The sequence below is a fragment of the Cucurbita pepo genome, chromosome 15 (genome assembly GCF_057944985.1).
Source record: "Cucurbita pepo subsp. pepo isolate OVF chromosome 15, ASM5794498v1, whole genome shotgun sequence".
Lineage (NCBI taxonomy): Eukaryota > Viridiplantae > Streptophyta > Magnoliopsida > Cucurbitales > Cucurbitaceae > Cucurbita > Cucurbita pepo.
This window is the reverse complement of record NC_141812.1, coordinates 2454927-2474309: the sequence shown is the minus strand read 5'-3', so window position 1 is coordinate 2474309 and position 19383 is coordinate 2454927. Positions and strand designations below refer to the sequence as shown.

Here is a 19383-nt window from a genome sequence, read left to right as displayed (position 1 = left end):
TTTTTTTTTTTTTATCAAATATACCTTATTTTAGTATATGGACGGAACTTTGGAAACTAACATTAAAAAGTTTGATAGACAGTTTTTATCCATATACTGATAATTAAAAGTACAATTTCACAAAGGTACAAAGGTAACTTCTTACCAATAAAGTAAATTTTTGTTTTTCTTCTAAACGAATACGATGTTTGGTTTTTACGATCGTATTTGGTTTTGGACCTTTTACTAGTTAGTCCCTCTAAAGCCCAAATAAGGATAATGTGTCGAAAAGAAAATGGCCGGTATCGTAGAGCAAAAGACTGAAAATCTTCTTGTCACCGGTTCAAATCCGCTATTAAAAATACGTCTAATGTGTCGACAAGGAAATTGGTAGAGCAAGATTTTTAAAAGGTTATAAATATGCAACTTTCATTTTAATATCCATAATCTACGTACCAAAGCAAGAACATAAATGTTTATTTATAGTCATGAAAATAAACCTTACACTAGCGGGACAATTGAAATGTTATAACTCTATTGAATGTAATTTAACATTTTAAAAATAATACTATAAAATTAAAAAATACTATGAAATCGTATTTTTTTTTCTTTTTGTACCATAATTAAGACACCTTATTTCGTGGGACGTTTATGCATAATTTAAGCATATATTTTCTTCCTTTCTATTTCTGTAAAATAAAAATAGTTACAGCACTGTCAGAACATTACATTCTAAGTATGAACTGCAGAAAAATGAAGCTTTTAAATGAATGAACTAGTTGTTCCCTGTAAAAACTCCATGCTTCTATGATTTTCTTTCTACCAGACAGTTTAGCAATGACAGTGAGCAAGAGACTGGCTTTATATCATCCAGCAATGGCAATCAAGCTTTGCCTAACTAATGGAAGTGAGCAAAGCAAAGAGCCAAAAATTCCATTCAAAGCGTAGGCAATGGCGCAGAACGGTAGAGCTTCGGGTTCCTTAGCCGATAACGCTGCTGTTCCGAGCCCGTGTGCGCTGAAACACGAACAAATTGTGGATCAACTCAATGGTAAACACATTAAAACTCACTAGTAGATTCACTTTGTTTTTTGACAACAATGCCTAACATAATGACGAACACGATGGTTTGATTTTCAAGTTTATGCTGACAATTCAAAGATCACTGAAGCGAGGCTATAACAAAAGCGGGAATTGAGTTATATGATTCAGAAAAAGTGTCGAGGGGATGATCATGGATTTATAAGTAAGAAATACATCTCCATTGATATGAGGCCTTTTGGGGAAACCAAAAGCAAAACCATGAGAGCTAATACTTAAAGTCGACAATATCATACTAGTGTGGAGAGTCGTGATTTCTAACATGGTATTAGAGTCATGCCCTTAACTTAGCCATGTCAATAGAACCCTCAAATGTCGAACAAAAAAGTTGTGAGCCTCAAAGGTATAGTCAAAAGTGACTAAAGTATCGAACAAAGGGTGTACTTTGTTTGAGGACTCAAAAGAAGGAGTCGAACCTCCATCAAGGGGAAGCGGTTTGAGGGCTCCATAGGCTTTAGGGAGGCTCTATGGTGTACTTTGTTCGAGGGGAGGATTGTTGGGAGAAGAGCCCACATCGACTAAATAAGGGGATGATCATGGTTTTATAAGTAAGGATTACATCTCCGCTGGTATAAGATCTTATGCTCAAAGTAGACAATATCATACTATTGTGAAGATTCGTGATTCCTAAACAAAAAGAATAAAGGAAATGGGATCGAGGAGAATTTTAATCAATGCTGTGTCACATAATTGCATGTTGTATAATATCTGATATGGGTTTCACTCCCTATGCATGAAAACAACTTATTACCATCGAGCATGACCGTGACACATAGCACATACCTAGAAGCAGTTGCGATTCCCCGAGCGATAGGATCACGGAACTTCAGATTGTCAAGGGTAGCTTGGACAAAATTTGCCCCAACCAGACCAGTTACAACAACCACAGCAGCGGTGACAGATGCATTGGTGCCTACAACCAGGAAAGAACAGAAACGTCAGAAATCTATGCTATGAACTGAGCTAGTTGAGTATCATACAGAAGAACAGCTTGAGATAACAATTATGAGCATCCAGACATGTTGCGGCTAAACATTTTGCTAACTATTTTGCATATAAAACACAGTTTCATAAAACTACAAGACGATCGTAGTTGTACGGTTGTACCTTCAAAGAATGTCACAATGCTAAGTGCCAATGCCACAGTTATACATCTTGGTAGAATGGAAACAGTTAAGTTCGGTTCTAATCCGATAAAACGTCCAACAAGAGCAGTCGAGTACAACGAGAATATGGTTGAGATAATGACAGAGGTAAAAATCTCAGCCGCATGCCTTTTAACGAGCTGCAAAATACAAGACAGATTTCAAATATTGAAATACTAATACAGTATTCCCTGCGCCAAATGTAATCTGGAGGTTCTTCATCCCTAATTTTATCATTTCCATTGTTCTTAATAAAGCTCAAATGAGAAAAGGAAAACTTTTGGAACGTAAAGTTTATTCTCATGGACATCATTATTGGATGGGAGTTTCTCTATACGAATCATGATGGTATTGTGAGATCCCACATCGGTTGGAGAGGGGAACAAAACATTTCTTATAAGCGTATGGAAACCTCTTCCTAACAGACGTGTTTTAAAACCTTGAGGGGAAGCACGGAAGGGAAAGCCCAAAGAGGACAATATCTACTAGCGCCTCAAGTTGTTACAGTTGGTATCAGAGCCATACACCGAGCGATGTGCCAGTGAGGATGCTTGGCCCCTAAGGAGGGTGGGATTGCGAGATCTCACTTCGGTTGGAGAGGGGAACGAAACATTCCATATAAGAGCGTGAAAACCTCTCCCTAACATATGTGTTTTAAAACCTTGAGGAGAAGTTCGAAAGGGAAAGCCCAAAGAAGACAATATCTGCTAGTGGTGACCACGTATTGCACTTACCAGCCAAAACAAAACTTTACTTAAATTCATTGAATTAGGTTTTCTAAGATCAAACCATGTTATGCACAAACAGGAAGTTCAGCTCATTAAATGTGATCAATAAGAAAGACAATTACCTCTCTCTGTTTGAACATTGAGAAAGCAAAGGAGAGGATAACAGATCCCAAAAATCCCATTAGAATATCACCAGCTCCAGGGTTAGATGATACCTTTGTCAAATATGAAGCTGAAATTTTATAGATTAACAGTCATGCAAACATTATTTGCATAATAGTGAGATACGAACTATAAAACTCAGTGCACAAAAAGAGTGAACTCAAGTATCCATCTACATAAGTCATAGAACCATTAATCTAAATATAGTGTGGTATAGAACCATTGGAGAGGGGAACGAAACATTCTTTATAAAGGTGTGGAAACCTCTCCCTAGCAGGCGCGTTTTAAAACCTTGAGGGGAAGCCCGGAAGGGAAAGCCTACAGAGGACAATAACTACTAGCGGTGGGCTTCAGCTGTTACAATATAGAAACTAACACCAACTACATGGGAGGACAAGGGAGAAACTTTCAAAAGTTTTACATGAAATCAATCTAAGAAACAAAAAGTGAAGCTGCAATCTGCTACTAATTGAACTGTCAACTAAAGAGAGAGATCAAAACGTAGCAACTATCTTGAAACAGTAGATTATACCTAGAATTGGATCAAGCCCAGTGCGGGAGAGGTATCCAAAAGCCAGTGCAGCAAGATCAGCAGAGACTGCACAGCAGATGATTGGGTGGAAAACTGTCTTAACACTGCCCGGTAAACTGACAATCATATATCAAAAAACTATTAGATGCAAAGTACAAGAAGTAAAACCCATATAAGAATAGTAAAAGGGTATTTTATCCTTTTCAGCTTTCTTCAGCTAAGGATAATAGAACTTTACTTAGAACCCACAATGTAGCCTAACACGGTCGAGGCGAGGAGAAACGGAAGGAATGTTCGAGCACTTGTCCCTAGAGCTGTTGGATAAAGCAAAGCAGCAACAAATGACACCAGAAAAATTCCAGTCCAACTCCACATTTCAACTGAAGAAAAGGGAGATGGTTTTTTCATCGGCTTAGCATCAATCATTTCCGTTTTTACAACATTTCTAACAGCTATAGCCATATATCCTGCAACACACAGAGTAGCTAGCCAACCGACAGCTGCAAAGAACCAACGAATAGAAGAGGGTCAGCCTTTAAACTGAAACTCAAACATCCACAGAGGGGAAGAGAGAAAAAGTGGTAGACGATTATCTATAGTTTACACAGAGACTAGTCCATGCTTACATATGTGAATTGAGAACTGAAACAAAAACATATTTCATACTCAAAAGGGATTCCATAAAGATGTTAACAGCAGGGAAACAACTAAATTTTAGCTCGCCCGAAAGCTCAACTTGTGAGATCCCATATCGGTTGGGGAGGAACGAAACACCCTTTATAAGGATGTGGAAACCTCTCCCTAGTAGATGCGTTTTGAAGCTTTGAGGGGAAGCCCAAAAGGTAAAACCCAAAGAGGACGATATATGCTAGCAGTGGGCTTGGGCCGTTACAAATGGTATCAGAGCCAGACACCAGATGATGTGCCAGCGAGAAGACTGAACCCCGAAGGGGGTGGACATGATTCGATGTGCCAACAAGGACGCTGGGCCCCGAAGAAGGGTGGATTTGGTTGGGTCCCACATCGATTGGAGAAAGGAATGAATGCCATTGAGGACGCTGAGCCCTAAAGTGGGATGGATTGTGAGATCCCACATCGGTTGGGGAGGAGAACGAAACACTCTTTATAAGGGTGTAGAAACCTCTCCTAGCAGACGCATATTAAAGCCTTGAGGGAAAGCCTGAAATGGAAAGCTCAAAGAGGACAATATCTGCTAGCAGTGGGCTTGAGCCGTTACAAGAGACATCAAGAGTTTTCTTTATTAAGTTCACTTGAAGATTCGAACATGGACCTTGAGTAGGTCTTAGTATTACTACAAAACACAGAAATCACATAACATTAAGTGGATAGGAGTAACCAAGCAACCCCAAAGGACATGTAAGGTTCGTTTAAGATTTTCTTAATCAAATTCTCACAGTTGAGATGCCATAGACGATAACAAATTCAGTACCTATTATGAAACAAATTTTGATCCCAGACGCCGCAGGGATGTCCTTCACAGACAAAGGCAAAATAACCAAGGATGGAACATAGAACAAAGGAAGCCACCTCTGAATAAACAAGAGAGCTGGTTCAAAGAAGTTCATAACACCAGTTGCAGCAGAAGGAACAGTAGAATCAAGAACCAACAAAACAGAAAAGATACAAAACATCCCAAACAACGCACTGGGAAACTTAATCGCAGCAGCCACAAAAGCCCCTTTCAAGAGATTATCAATCGCAAGAATAATTCCAAGAGAAGCAACCAAATGAATTACCCCAAACACCTACAGAGCAAAAACGAAAAATCACACAATACAACAAAATCACGATCCGAAACCTCAAAGAAAAAAGAACCAAATCCATCTTCTAATGCTTACACTTTGAGAGAGAGACGAAGAAGTGGTAGCTCCATCCGCGGCGGCCGATTTCAGAAGACCTTCTCTGAAAGTAGGCAAAGTTTCGGAAGACTCCATAGCCAGAAATCTTCGATTGGAACAGGGGACTGTGAAGAGGATTCTGTTTAATTCAGTGGGAGAGTGGGATTTATGAACAGCTCGAGAGCTGCGATTGAAAGGAATTGGAGATTTTTTGGAATTGGACGGACGAAATTGAGGCCATGGATTCGAATGGAGTGCGAGAGGGACTGATGGATGGAGGAATTTGGAAAGAGAGAGGGATGAAAATGAAAGACGAGGAGTGGCGGAGGAGGCCGCCATGGAAATGTGTGTCGCAGAGACTGGAAGCTGCGGGAAGTCGTTGAGTGGCCGTTGATGAATCAGAGGATGGACCGCACTCAGATCTTTATGATTTGACATGTGTCTTCTTTCACTGAAGGAGATAATCAAGTGTTGCCGTTTGTATCCTAACTTTGGTTTGTAATTTTTACTGTCCCCGCTAATTTTGGTAAAAAAAAAAAAATGGTATAAAAATCTTCATAGTAAATTTGACCAAAAAAAAAAAAAAAAAAACTTGTCAAGAGACTTTACCTAAATGGTCAAAATATAATAATGGGACTATGTCGATTGTGTGCCGTACCGTGTCGAGTGATTTTATACATATTCGAATTGGTCGAGTTGATCGTGTGTCGTACCGTGTCGAGTGATTTTATACATATTCGAATTGGTCGAGTTGATCTGCAAATTGGATCAAATTTTTTATTTTTCTAAAATTGAACTAAATATAATGTTTATGATTTAAGTTGGGTAGTTCGTGTGGGTCCGGGTCAATGGGATGATTATAAAAGATAGATATATCACAAAAAAAACTCTAGATGAGTTCAGAGATAATAAATTTTCCTGAATCCTCGAATGGCGAAATTACTCTTAATTGACTCTAGTCAAATATAAATCATAAAGATTGGGTTGGGTTCGTTAGATTTTTTCACTAGGTTGGATTAAATTTTTTATTGGTACATAAATTGACATTTTTTTAGTCGAGCCAACCTGACCAATCCAAAAATATGGTTGTACCACAACTCTACTTTTAAAAAAATTAAGAATATTTAACGTTTATGATAATGATGCACTAATGATGCACTGTAACATATAACTCACTAATATTTGAACTTTACGAGATTTTAGTTATGAATGTAACATATACTAAAGATAAGATTTTATTATTATTATTATTTAATTAGATTGTAAACTCTATCTAAGAGTCATCCACTCAATCAATCCAAAATTTCATGTTGGTCCAACAAAAAAAAATTCCAATCCAATCGAACACAACCCGTGTACACCCCTACACTGAACACCTTTTAAACTTACTAGCACACATTTTCAAACCTAAAGACCAAACTAACCTAAACCCGAGTAAACTTTCCACAAAGTTCTAAAATGAGGATTTTAGAACCAAACACTTCTTTAGTTCATAAACTTATTAAAAGAATCAACGACTAAACTAAAAATTTAAACTACCGACACAAAATCGAAAATTTAAAAACCCGAGTAGATACCAAACCAAAAGCTCGCCTTTCAAACTTATTAAAAGAATGGAGGATAAGGTGGTAATAGGGAATCGTCGCAACTAGCACAAATCTTACTTATGGACAGCACACAGCCAAAATATTAAGGAATAGAAGGAAGAACAATGGGATATTATCTCAGAGTTTAGAAGGCAAGTGCTTCCCCAGTTCCTTACGCAGTACTTTGCCAGCAGCAGATTTGGGTATTGATTCTGTAAACACCACTTTTCTGATCTTTTTATACGGCGCAACCTGCAAGAGCCCAGAAATGATACCAGAAATTCATTGTGGGGTTTACATTTCTTGCATTTTTAGTGCTGAAAATGGCATGGATTTCAAGTATGGCCAACCTGTTGAGCAACATAATCGATGACATCTTTCTGTGAGAGTGAGCTTCCTGGCTTTTTCACCACGAATGCCACTGGAATCTCCCCACATTCTTCATCTTCGGCCCTGTAAAAAGAAAACCGGAAAAGGATCGACCTCGGTTTTCTTTAGAGTAAAATACCATTTTGGTCCATATATTGAGTTTCATTCTATTTTAGTCTCGGTATTTTTAAATGATCGAATTTAGTCTATGTAGTTTAGTAAATCTTAAAACTAAGTAACATTCTTTTCACGAATCTTGTTCTGTGTTTGAGTGTTCGTGTTTCCTAGTTGTCAATCGTAGTTCATAATTATCCCGAACATCACATATGAGACTTGTTCCCACATCGGTTGGAGAGGAGAATAAAACATTCTATATAAAGGTGTGAAAATCTCTTCTTAGCAGACGCGTTTTAAAACCTTGAGGGGAACCCTAAAAGGGAAAGTTCAAAGAAGACAATATATTCTAGCAGTGGGCTTGGGCTGTTACAAATGGTATCAGAGTAGTCGAGTTTTAGGTCCTGTAGACTTTGTTTTTGGTAAAGTATCGTATAACTTGTGACTCACCTTGACATGCCCCATTGAGATCAGGTATATTATCTAAAGCTGTATAGCAGAATAAGTCTTGATGGTCACTGTTTACTACTCTCAATAGAATGACATTCTAGGCGACGTAGTAACCTAAGTTGTTGTGTTTTGATAGATTATGGCTTCAAAAAGATAGAGGAACGAAGCATTTTTTATAAGGGTGTGGAAATCTCTTCATAGCAGATACGTTTTAAAATCAAAATCTTGAGGGGAACCTCGAAAGGAAAAGTTTAAAGAAGACAATATCTAAAGGCGTGTTTAGAAGAATACTTACGCAGCTACTGCAGTATCAAGAACTTCTGGATGTGTGATCACCACTGATTCCAAATCAGTAGGAGCGATCTACAAAAGAACAGATAACCAAATTTATCATGATTACTCATAAATTTCGTATTGAACAACACTAGATGCGATGAATATCAATTATAATTTACAAATAACAATTCTATAAAAGTGCACTTCTATTATCAAAAAAATTTGGAAAAGACAGCGTTAAAAAGCTTATTTCGTGTGGAGAATTCACAAAGTTCTTTAATTATTGACACATCACAAGTAGAGATATCTACGGGTCAGAGACCCCATTTATCTGACGGAGAAAAAATGTTCCTGCTCTCTCTTTATTCCCTATCAAAACGGAAATTTTTCTATCTGTTCGGGTCGAGTGCCTGTAGGTAAAATGAACATCTCTAATCACAAGCATGGGTAGAGCTTGTGGAGAATTCACAAAGTTCTTTTAAGATTGACACATCACAAGTAGAGATGTCTGCGGCGTGGGGACCCCACTTATCTAACCGGAAAAAAATGTTCCTCACTCCCTCCCCCTTCGGGGCAGGTCCTCGCAAATAAAATGAACATCTCTAATCACAAGCAGAGATGTTTAGGGGTGGGGACCCGATTTATCTAACCGGAAAAAAAATGTTCCTCACTCCCTCCCCATTCCCAGTCTAAATGGGAAATTCCCGCCCCGTTCGAGTTCTCGCGAATAAAATAAACATCTCTGATCACAAGCACGGGAAGAGCGAAAGAACAAGACTTAAGGTTAAATTTTTTTCGAAATTATCTAACTAAATTTAGTTGGCTGAGGAGTTAAAATTTCAGTCTAGACTTGCAGGAGACTCATAAGCTTAAGTAGTATATCTTTAACGAAGTAAAAAACATGAAAGTATCGATCACTGTTCTGTACCTGAAAGCCCTTATACTTTATAACCTCCTTCAAACGATCAACAACATACAAGTATCCACCTCGGTCAAAGTAGACGATGTCTCCAGTATGTAGCCAATTTTCTTGGTCTATTGTGGACATTGTTGCCTCGGGATTATTCAAGTACCCTGTAAAGGCCAAAAAAACGAAACGAAAAAAACCGATATATCAACAGATGAAGCGTAAACTTCTGGGTTAATGGTAGTTTAACAAGATCTTAGGACAGTTTTAGAAAGAATCCTTCAAACCTTTCATTAAACCAGGTCCGCGTAACAAAAGTTCGCCGGTTTTACCAGGCGGCATGATAGATCCGCTAACCCAATCAACAACTTTAGCTTCCATGTTTGGTGCTAAGAGTCCAACAGACAAATAGTTTTGAGCCTTTTTGGTATTGAAGCCACGGGTGCCAACGGCTGTGGTTTCAGTCATGCCATATCCCTAACAATGAATACACCAAATTCAAGCATGTTTAAAACTATCAACATTCTAAGCTAAAATTCATCGGTTCCAAATAAGATTGTAATATGACAAACCCATCGTTAATAGATATTGTCCGCTTTGACTCGATACGTATTGCGCAGCCTCACGGTTTTTAAAACGCGTCTACTAGGAAGAGGTTTTCATACCCTTATAAAGAATGTTTTGTTCCCCTCTCCAACCAACGTGGGATCGCACCATCCACCCCCTTTGGGGACCAGCGTCCTCGCTGGCACACCGCCCGGTGTTTGGCTCTGATACCATTTGTAACATCACAAACTCACTGCTAGCAGATATTGTCTGCTTTGGCCCGTTACGCATCATATCAGCCTCACGATTTTTAAAATGCGTCTACTAGGGAGAGGTTTTCAGACCCTTATAAGGAATGTTTCATTCCCCTCTCCAACCGAGGTGGGATCTCACAATCCATCCTCCTTAAAGGCCCAGCGTCCTCGCTAGCACACCACCCAGTATTTGGCTTTGATACCATTTGTAACATCCCAAACCCACCCCTAACAGATATTGTCCACTTTGGTCTATTACGTATCACTGTCAGCCTAATGGTTTCTAAAACACATCTACTAGGAAAAGGTTTCAACCCTTATAAGGAATGTTTCATTCTACTCTCTCACCGATGTGAGATCTCACAATCTACCCCCCTTGAGAGCCCAACGTCCTCACTAGCACACCGCCCAGTGTTTGACTCTGATACCATTTGTAACATCCCAAACCCACAACTAGCAGATACTGTCCGCTTTGGCCTGTTACATCTCGCCGTCGGCTTCACAGTTTTTAAAACGCATCTACTAGAGAGAAGTTTCCACACCCTTATAAGGAATGTTTTGTTCTCCTCTCCAATCGATGTGGGATCTCACAACTTGGAATGATGTAATTAGAAGTCTGCTAGACTTAGACACAGTTTATGATCATCCACAAGTAGATTATTCCCAGAGCCCATTATAAACAGAATTGGCTAAATGTAATGAAAGAGTCGGTACCTGAATGAAGTCAACATGAGGGAGAGCCTGCACAAAATCCCCTATGATCTTCTTACTCAAAGAAGCAGCCCCACAAGAAACCTGTTTCAAACTACGAAATTTGTGCCCACCAAATTTCCCTGCAGTCCTAGCCATAAGTATCATTATTGGCGGAACAACAGGAAAATGTGTAACTTTAAATCTATCAATGGCCATGACCACCTCTTTGACATCGAATTTGCTCATTACAACAATACTCGACCCCAATGACAATAATCCCATCACAAAAATGGAGAGACCATACACATGAAACATTGGTATAGCAGCCAAATACACATTCTCGGTAGTCAAATACTCATACTGCGAAGCTTCAAACCGAACAAAAAGCTCGACCGTAGATATAAAGTTTCTATGTGTCAACAGAACCCCTTTGCTCACTCCAGTCGTACCAGAAGAAAACAATATAGCAGCTGTATCTTCCTGTCTAATCACAGGTCTTTTATTCAAATCAAAACCACCTGAAACAAGCTCATAAAAAGAAGAAAATCCCATAGGCCTCATTAAGTCCAAATTCGTATTTTCTGGTACTCCAATTGCCTGAACTCCCAATGCTTCAAAGTTCCCAACATTCTGTGGTGTTGCAAAAGCCAGCCGCACATTGCATTCACTGATTCGTTTCTTGATTTCTTGAGAACTGCTTTGAGGAAACATGGTTGTAATAACAGCTCCCAAATACAGCACACCCAGAAGAACAATGGGATAGAAAATGGAATTTGGTAACAGAAGCAAGACTACATCCCCTTGTGAAACACCCAATTTTTGGAGCCCAGAAGCCATGGAATTCACCATACGATACAATTCCCTGTAAGATATTGAATGTCCAGTGGAGGAATCAATGAGAGCTGAACGACCATTGTGTTGGAAGGAGAGGATATAAGAGGCAACATCAAGAAATGGATCAGTGGGCAAGTCTCTAGAGGCATGGACACTACGACAAATTCCTGTATCTGGTGAATACCAGCCAGGATACTTGTTGGGGATTTTTTTAGTCTGGACAGTCTGACTTTCTGGCGTTTGAAAACTGAATTGATCGTTTAGCAGTGGTGCCATTGTCCTAAACTGAAAAAGAAAAGAACAAACAACAAAACAAAATCAATCAAGGTTCAGAAACAGACCTCAAACCTGAACTACAATGAAAAAGACCATTTTGTTATTACATATCAGGTTAGAGCTCAGCAGTAAACTTGGTATCCCAATGAAGAACTTGCAATACCATGCCGTCCTCTAAGTAGTTCAGAAGTCAAACTCTATATTATAAATGAATTTTCAGTAAGTAGTGAAATTCATAATCAGACACTCAATCCCCTACTTGGCTCTAGAGTTGATAGGCTCGAATCAACCACCTTTTTGGACCATTTAATTCACTGACAATATTTCTAAATATATACTATTGTTCTTCTATATTGTTCTTCTATTTTATATGATACCATAATTAAAATAGAAATAGTATGAAAATTTGCTAATACTCAAAATTTTCCCATGAGATTTGATTGATGCTTACACGTTACATAGATCAATAAATTTGTATTAAATTAACTTATAAATTAACTTATATGACTACTCCCCCGCCCCCCACACTTACTCAGTTCTAGAACTCAGATTATTTTGGTAACAGCCCAAGCCCACCGCTAGCAGATATTGTCCTCTTTGAGTTTTTTCTTTCGGGTTTTCCCTCAAAGTTTTTAAAACGCATGTGTTAGGGAGAGGTTTCCATACCCTTATAAAAAATGTTTTGTTCCCCTCACCAACCGATGTGGGATCTCATATCATAATCCACCCCCTTCAGGGCCCAGTGTCCTCGTTGGCGCTCATTCTCCTCTCCAATCGATGTGGGATCTCACAATCCACCCCCTGCAGGGCCCAGTATCCTAGTTGGCATTCGTTCCTCTCTCCAATCAATGTGAGATCTCACAATTCAACTCCCTTCGGGACCCAGCATCCTAATTGGCATTCGTTCCTCTCTCCAATCGATGTGAAATCTCACAATCCAACTCCCTTCGGGACCCAACATCCTCACTGGCACACCGTCCGGTGCCTGGCTCTGAAGGGGGGGTGGATTGTGAGATCACACCTCAGCTGGAGAGGGAAACAACGCATTCTTTGAAACCTCTCCCTAGTACATGTACATGTATTTTTAAACTTTGAGGGAGGTCCTAAAAGGAAAGCCAAAAGAAGACAATATCTAGTAGTAGTAGGTTTGGGCTGTTACAACTCCACACATCTCTCTTATACCGAAACTCAAAGCCCAGACTTCCAAATTGTTATGAACAACGAACCTTTACAATGTTATGATATTGTCTACTTTGAGCATAAACCTCATGACTTTTTTTTAAGTCTTCTCAAAAGGCTTCGTACCACTGGAGATAGTATTTCTTACTTATAAATCCATAGACAACGTGGGACTACTCCTCTCAATAATCCTCAACCCAAGTTGGGTTGCTCATTTCTCCAAGCCCAATTGCTGTGTATCAATAATTTACTCATTGGTCGCTAGAGAAGTTGCCAGGAGGATCCAATCTCCACGTTTTCCAATCCTCCGATGGAATACTGATGTCCACTTATAAGATGATGCAGCAAATTTTAACCATTCCCCAATTTCTCAATATTAGAGAAGGATCCTTCATATGGGTGAGTGGGTAATAGCTCCCCCAATACAATACATACAAATTTCTAACAAAAAGTGCTAATCTCTCCGGCTTTCTTAACTCAAAGAACTCCATGGAAAAACAATGCCCTAAAACAAAAGCAAGCATCTCAAAGATAAGAAATAAACAGTCGTAATGGAACCGAAATTGAATCCGGAGGTGCATCCGAACGACAATGGAGCTGGCAACGGGAGCGGCGACGGCGAGGACAATGAAGAAGAAGCAGGGGATTGCAATAGAAGAGGAAGACGGAAGAGAAAGGAGAAAAGTAATAATTTAATATAAAATTATTAAATAAATACGTGATAATTGAGCAAAATTATCATGGAAATATATATTAATTAAAAATCACTTTAAAAATATTTCTGATCTTCAAAAAGTTAATACAAATTTTTATTAAATTTTTATCGTCTAAAAAGTTTATAATTTTAAAATAAACATTTATACTTTCGTCAGTAGTTGAAAAGTAAAGATTCCTCATGAACATTCGTTTAAAAAATAAATTCCTTTTTTTATTTGGTTTTTTAACTTTTATATTTTATTTATTTATTTTCCTTTTTTTTACATTTTAATTTAAAGAATATCATGATATATGCTTATACTCTAAAATCTCTCTCTTTCAATCCTGTGGGAGAGAATAAAAGAAAAAAATAAATATAGTTAATAAAATGAAATCAATTAGAAAAGTAAAGGTTATGAAACATATTTCTCAATTTTTTTTATATTTTAAATTTATAGCTTTTATTTAATTAATAAAAAATAAATAATATTATATATATTATAAATGACTAAATTAATAAACGTACACATAAATATTTCAATCCGACCCTAAAAAAATAATTTTAAAATGTTAGTACTAGTTTTGAATGGAAATTATTACTAATTTATGTAAAAAAAATATCCATAAAATTTTTAAAATAATATGAAATAAAAGTCTTTATAGAAAAATATCGTTGAAACACTTTTAAATTTTAAAACAGAAACAAACTATTAATAGAGTAAGTAAAGGACAATGAGGATAATTTTCATTCAAAACTAATTCACTTTATTACACTTCCAGATCTCTCAAACAAAAACAATTTAGATCGGAAACATTTCGACCAATTTTGAAGGGAGGCCGAACAAGGAGAACGGCGATGGCGGTGAGCTTCTAGAAGAGTAAGAGAGACAAATGGAAGAGCGAAAACACGCCGACGGTGGTCGGTGGCGGAGATTTCGGCCGGAGAGGAAGGAGAGGAAGAAGAATGTAAACGACCTTGAATTTGGGAGAGTTTTGATATGTATGAAACGTTCTTCCATGTTGTTGAACGCAAAATGATAAAGAAGGTAAGTAATTTAAAATCAATGGCGATCTGAAATTTTGATTTTTTTTTTTCTTAAAAAAAAAACCCTTCAAAATAAAAGACAAAATCAAACCCATCAAATACCAGAAATACAACTGGCTACAAGCACTCTAGTTCTAATATATACTATTTTAATCTTACAATTTTATTTTATTTTAATTCATAATCATTTAAAATTATCATTATAGTATATGAATTTTGGAATTTATTGTATTTTAGTTTCTAAATTTTTAAAATTTTTATTTAATCGTTAAACTTTAACAAAAAAAAAGATGATTTCATAAAATAAAAAAAATAAATAAATATAAAAAAAATAAAAAGAAAAAGAAGAAGAAGACAAATTTAAGGTAAGAAGAACAAAAATATATCAAAGATGGAAATTATTGATTTTTTAAAAGTTTAGGAATTAATATCAACTGGTTAAAATAGAAAATTCGAATAACGAAAAACAGAACAAAGCTAGACTACTCATCAAATCAATGAAATTATATTAAAAAAAAAATAAAAATCAAATCAAATCAAATCAAGAAAAGAAAAACAATGAATCGCCTAATTACCATGTGGAATCAACGAGGAGCTGTACTTAATCACGTGAGGGCAAGTTCGTTCCTTAACTATATACAAGCGAAAGAAACAAAAGAGTTCTGTTCAGATCCCTAAAAAGGAGAAAAGAAAGTCGGTCTTGTATGTCAGTAGCCTATGCATGGCAAAATAGACAATTGACCAGAGAAGAAAATAGATATATTTTATAAACAAATTTGCGGTAGATAGCAACCCTCGGAAAAAGAGAGAAAAAAAAAGTAGAGGAAAATATTAATTTTAAACTCGGAACTCAAAGAACTTGTTCCTGAGTTTTTCGTTTCGTTTCAAAATATATTCTGATTTCACATCCGAAATGTTCTATTTCAGCATTTCAGCATTTCAGCAATGTATGTAAGTATAGGTATCGATCTGTAAACGAGCAGCTTAAAACTAAAATCAACACAATGACGGAAACAATTTTTCAACCAAAAAGTTCAATAGATCGAAACGCAGAATAAAGAACAAACAAAACGCGAAAGTTCGAGACAGAATATGAGCATTTAAATCCAAACAAGAACAGTTACCGTATTCAGCACACAGATCTTCTCGCTCTGTTCGTTCGAGATCAACGAAGAAGATTTTCTGGACAAATCTCCAGGCTCCTAACCTACGCCATCGAATCGCGCATCCTGCAGAAGCATCTTAACAGGTTCAGGAAAATGTAAAACAACAAGAAATTAACAAACAGACGAGCAAGAATCGGAAAAAAAAAAAAAAACTCACAAAACAAAACGTCGAAAGTAAGAAATCGCGCGAATCTGAGGCGCAAGAGAGGCCGCCAGCGACGATTGCCTAGACTTTTCGTGGCGGCATGGAGTACCGGAAATCAGGGACGAGCTAGGGACGAGCAAGCGCAAGATGTAACAGAATCAGGTTTTTATAGGCGAAAACCCCGTGTCGAAGGAAATTTGGCTTTCACGCAAAATTTTCGAAACTTTCGCTACTGAGTGAAATACCCAAATTGCCCTCTCAACCTTCTAGTAGTTCTAAATTATTGTCCTTATCTGTCAAAACATTATTATTTCACCTTTTTACCCTCCGTGCAATTATTAAATAAAACAAAATTTAAAAAAATGTTTCATAAAGTAATAACATATAATCTCTTTAATTTCATTAATTAATTCCTTAAACTTAATCTTAATCAATAATTACCATAACTTTAGGATTAGTTATTTCAGACCAATTATTGAGTTTTTTTTTTTAATTTTTTAATTTTTATTTTTTTAAAGCCTATAAACACTATTTCTATGGTTTTTTTTAATAATAATTTTAAAATCTTTTGATAACAAATAATTGGTTTTAAAGAATTAAACCAAAACCGTTTTTTCAAAGCCTCAATTATTAATTATTAAAAAAATTATAAACACTAAATTACTCTTAAACTTTTAAAAAAATTATTTTAAAATATTATTAAACTTTTAATATTTTAAAATTTTTAAAAATTTTAAAAAAATACTCTTTTAATTTTAATTTTTTTAATTCAAAAATATGGTTGTGGTGGGTGTATGGACGGAACCATTAATACTAGTTTTATGAGTCGAATAATATTTTGTAAGTTTATGGGTGACTAATAGATGAATAAGTGTCAATTTTTATTAATAATTATGTTTACATAACTCGAGAATCCAACCAACTTGGACAACTCAACTGTTGAGTTCGACCTAACTTGGATAACTCGAGTTGGTTTAATTTTTTTTTTTAAAAAGCTCGACCTAACTCAGCAAATAATTTTTAATATTCATAAATACTATTAATTTTTTTTTAAATATTTATCAATTTTAAATCGTATATATATTTTATAATTCATTAAACGTAGACGTCGACAATTTATAATTATTGAAATACATTAAGGTAGAGATGCATTTTAATAAAATTTAAAAAATCAATACAATAATTTTAGGGTATTTTTAAAAAAATAACAAAAAAATATTATTTCAATTTAAATAACTAAAAAAAAAATATTTATATTTTTAATAGACAATTTAATTTTAACTGATTATATATACACTAATTAATGAAATATATAAATACCACATGAAAATTAATGAGATTAAACAATTTATACTAGTTAAAAAATAATTAGCCAATTTTTAAGGGAAAATATAAAATTCAATGAAAATACATTATTTATTTCTTATTTTTAAATGATGTTTAAAAAATACAATTAATTTTTAAATGATTTTTTAGTATATTAAATAAAAAAAGAATTTAAAATATACCAACGTGTTCAACGTTATCTAATATTAAAAAATATATAGAATTTAATAAAAAAAATTAAATTAAACAAATAAAATCCAACATAACATAGAATTACTTTAACCTATTTAAATAAATAAATAATAACATATTTAAATAGCAACTTATATTATTTTATTGATTTATTATTTTATAGGACATAAATTTATAGATTAATTAAACTTTTTTAATTTAAAGTCGTGCATAGAATTACTTTAACCTAAGTATGTTTAATTTTGAAGTTCTTGTAATTGAGTAATCAATATTCAATCTTGCCTCTGTTTGAGGTCAAGGTCTCTCAATGCAACGTCGCATCTCGTCTTGTCATCTTCATTTTGCTTATTGTTTATTCATGCGTATGTCGGAGTTGTATTTCATGTTATTTGTTGTTTTCATGTCAATCATATCATGCTTTTTATGCAACTTACAAGACATAACATAACGTTTTTATGCTCTCGACTCCCAATCCCCTTTTTTCGACGGTGTTCGACATGTGTGGAGCACCGAAACTTATCCCTTGTGAGCGTACAGGTCTTGGTGATTCTTTTCGTGACAAAAATTGGAGGTTTCGACGTTGGTTCTTCTCCATTCACGCTCGCCGACAAGGGTTTGTATTTTCCTTTCCTTTCTCTCTTTCTCTCTCGCTCTCTGTGTGTGCAGATCCTCTAGAGCGTCGTTGATGGATGGGTTAGGGAGTCGGGGTCCATGGGCAACGGAGGAGCATGCTAAGGGTGTTGAAACGAGATTTCAGGCCAATTTTTTTTTTTCATTATATTATAGTGAGATCCTAAATATGTTCGAAATGGGAACAAAACATTTCTTATGCCGACCTGGAAACCTCTCTCTAATAGACACGTTTTAAAACCGTGAGATTGACGATAATACGTAACGGACAAAAGCGGACAATATCTACTAGCGGTGAGTTTAGGCTATCTAAGCGGACACGTTTTAAAATGAATAAGAGAGTGCATTGAAAGTAGTGACTCATTGAGTAAGAGACATTAAAATAAACTTAGTTCCTTTAATAGCCATTGCAATTATCGAAAATATTAGGCCCACTAAAGTAAATAAAATAAAATAAAATAAAATAATACATCGATTTAATGATTTTTGTACGTATTATTTATTTTTATATTAATATTTTCAAATGATTATAAAAGATATTTTGTAATTATTCTGATTTATATTTAATAATTAAATATTTAAAATAATTTTTGCATTAAAAGCAGACCAAATAATAAATTGCCAACTAAAATTTTTAAACTTACGGTAATAATTAAGGTCGAGGTAAATATTATTAAACTACAGTAAAATTACGATTCTTTTTTATTTTTTATTATTTATTTATTTTGTTATCTACATTTTTTAAAATATTTTTATTTTTGTTTTAGAATTTTAAATGTAATTTTAAAATTAAAATATTATTTTTATTAATATTTACCTTGATTGACTTATGTACCCTACTTTTACTCCGGTGTTAGACTGTCTGTGACATTTTTCTAGTAGTTTCTTTTAAAAGAAAACAATACATTTTTTTTTTTTTTATGAATTTCATTTTTCGTTATATATATATATATATATATATATATATATTAAGCTTATCCCGTCTCGTCTCTTGAATCGCAGTATCAAGGTTTGATCCAAATTGAACAAAGACGACTGGATGTTACCTACCAAATAAAAGGCGACCTGGGTGGTGTTACACACTCATCTACTCTAGCTCTCATGTTTTTATCTCGATTCAAAAGGCGACCCGCTGCACCAAGCTATAACATGAGTTAGCCAATGAAAGAAAATCTCTTTCTACTTCCTCCTTC

General features: G+C 35.5%; 2 protein-coding genes across 4 annotated transcripts; both read right to left on the bottom strand.

Moving 5' to 3' along the window:
• Positions 1-635: 635 nt before the first annotated feature.
• Positions 636-6208, bottom strand: LOC111811410 (plastidal glycolate/glycerate translocator 1, chloroplastic). Its single transcript, XM_023698239.2, has 9 exons — positions 6116-6208; positions 5507-6023; positions 5098-5413; positions 3886-4147; positions 3648-3763; positions 3076-3185; positions 2188-2365; positions 1864-1993; positions 636-996 (listed from the first exon to the last, which is right to left on the bottom strand). Exons 2-9 carry the CDS (start codon positions 5942-5944, stop codon positions 846-848), a joined length of 1701 nt encoding a protein of 566 aa, XP_023554007.2. The 5' UTR covers positions 5945-6023; positions 6116-6208; the 3' UTR covers positions 636-845.
• An 868-nt stretch (positions 6209-7076) lies between these two features.
• Positions 7077-16214, bottom strand: LOC111811409 (AMP-dependent synthetase and ligase family protein). Of its 3 annotated transcripts, XM_023698235.2 has the most exons (9): positions 16055-16214; positions 15856-15960; positions 15307-15363; positions 10723-11820; positions 9496-9685; positions 9230-9375; positions 8321-8388; positions 7443-7545; positions 7077-7344 (listed from the first exon to the last, which is right to left on the bottom strand). In XM_023698235.2, exons 3-9 carry the CDS (start codon positions 15307-15309, stop codon positions 7231-7233), a joined length of 1722 nt encoding a protein of 573 aa, XP_023554003.2. In that variant the 5' UTR covers positions 15310-15363; positions 15856-15960; positions 16055-16214; the 3' UTR covers positions 7077-7230. The 3 variants fall into 3 exon arrangements, with proteins under 3 accessions (XP_023554003.2, XP_023554005.2, XP_023554006.2); XM_023698237.2 differs by lacking the exon at positions 15307-15363; XM_023698238.2 differs by lacking the exons at positions 15307-15363; positions 15856-15960; positions 16055-16214 and adding an exon at positions 11919-12297.
• Positions 16215-19383: the final 3169 nt, after the last annotated feature.

Excerpts from the sequence above, each read along its gene's own strand:
- LOC111811410 (XM_023698239.2), bottom strand. The coding sequence starts at position 5,944 with ATGTCAAATCATAAAGATCTGAGTGCGGTCCATCCTCTGATTCATCAA. Across the intron at positions 5,414-5,506 it reads CTTCGTCTCTCTCTCAAAGT|GTGTTTGGGGTAATTCATTT; the intron begins GTAAGCATTAGA and ends TTTGCTCTGTAG. Across the intron at positions 3,764-3,885 it reads GGCTACATTGTGGGTTCTAA|TTTACCGGGCAGTGTTAAGA; the intron begins GTAAAGTTCTAT and ends TATGATTGTCAG.
- LOC111811409 (XM_023698235.2), bottom strand. Across the intron at positions 9,376-9,495 it reads CGGACCTGGTTTAATGAAAG|GGTACTTGAATAATCCCGAG; the intron begins GTTTGAAGGATT and ends TGGCCTTTACAG. Across the intron at positions 8,389-9,229 it reads TAAAGTATAAGGGCTTTCAG|ATCGCTCCTACTGATTTGGA; the intron begins GTACAGAACAGT and ends GTTCTTTTGTAG.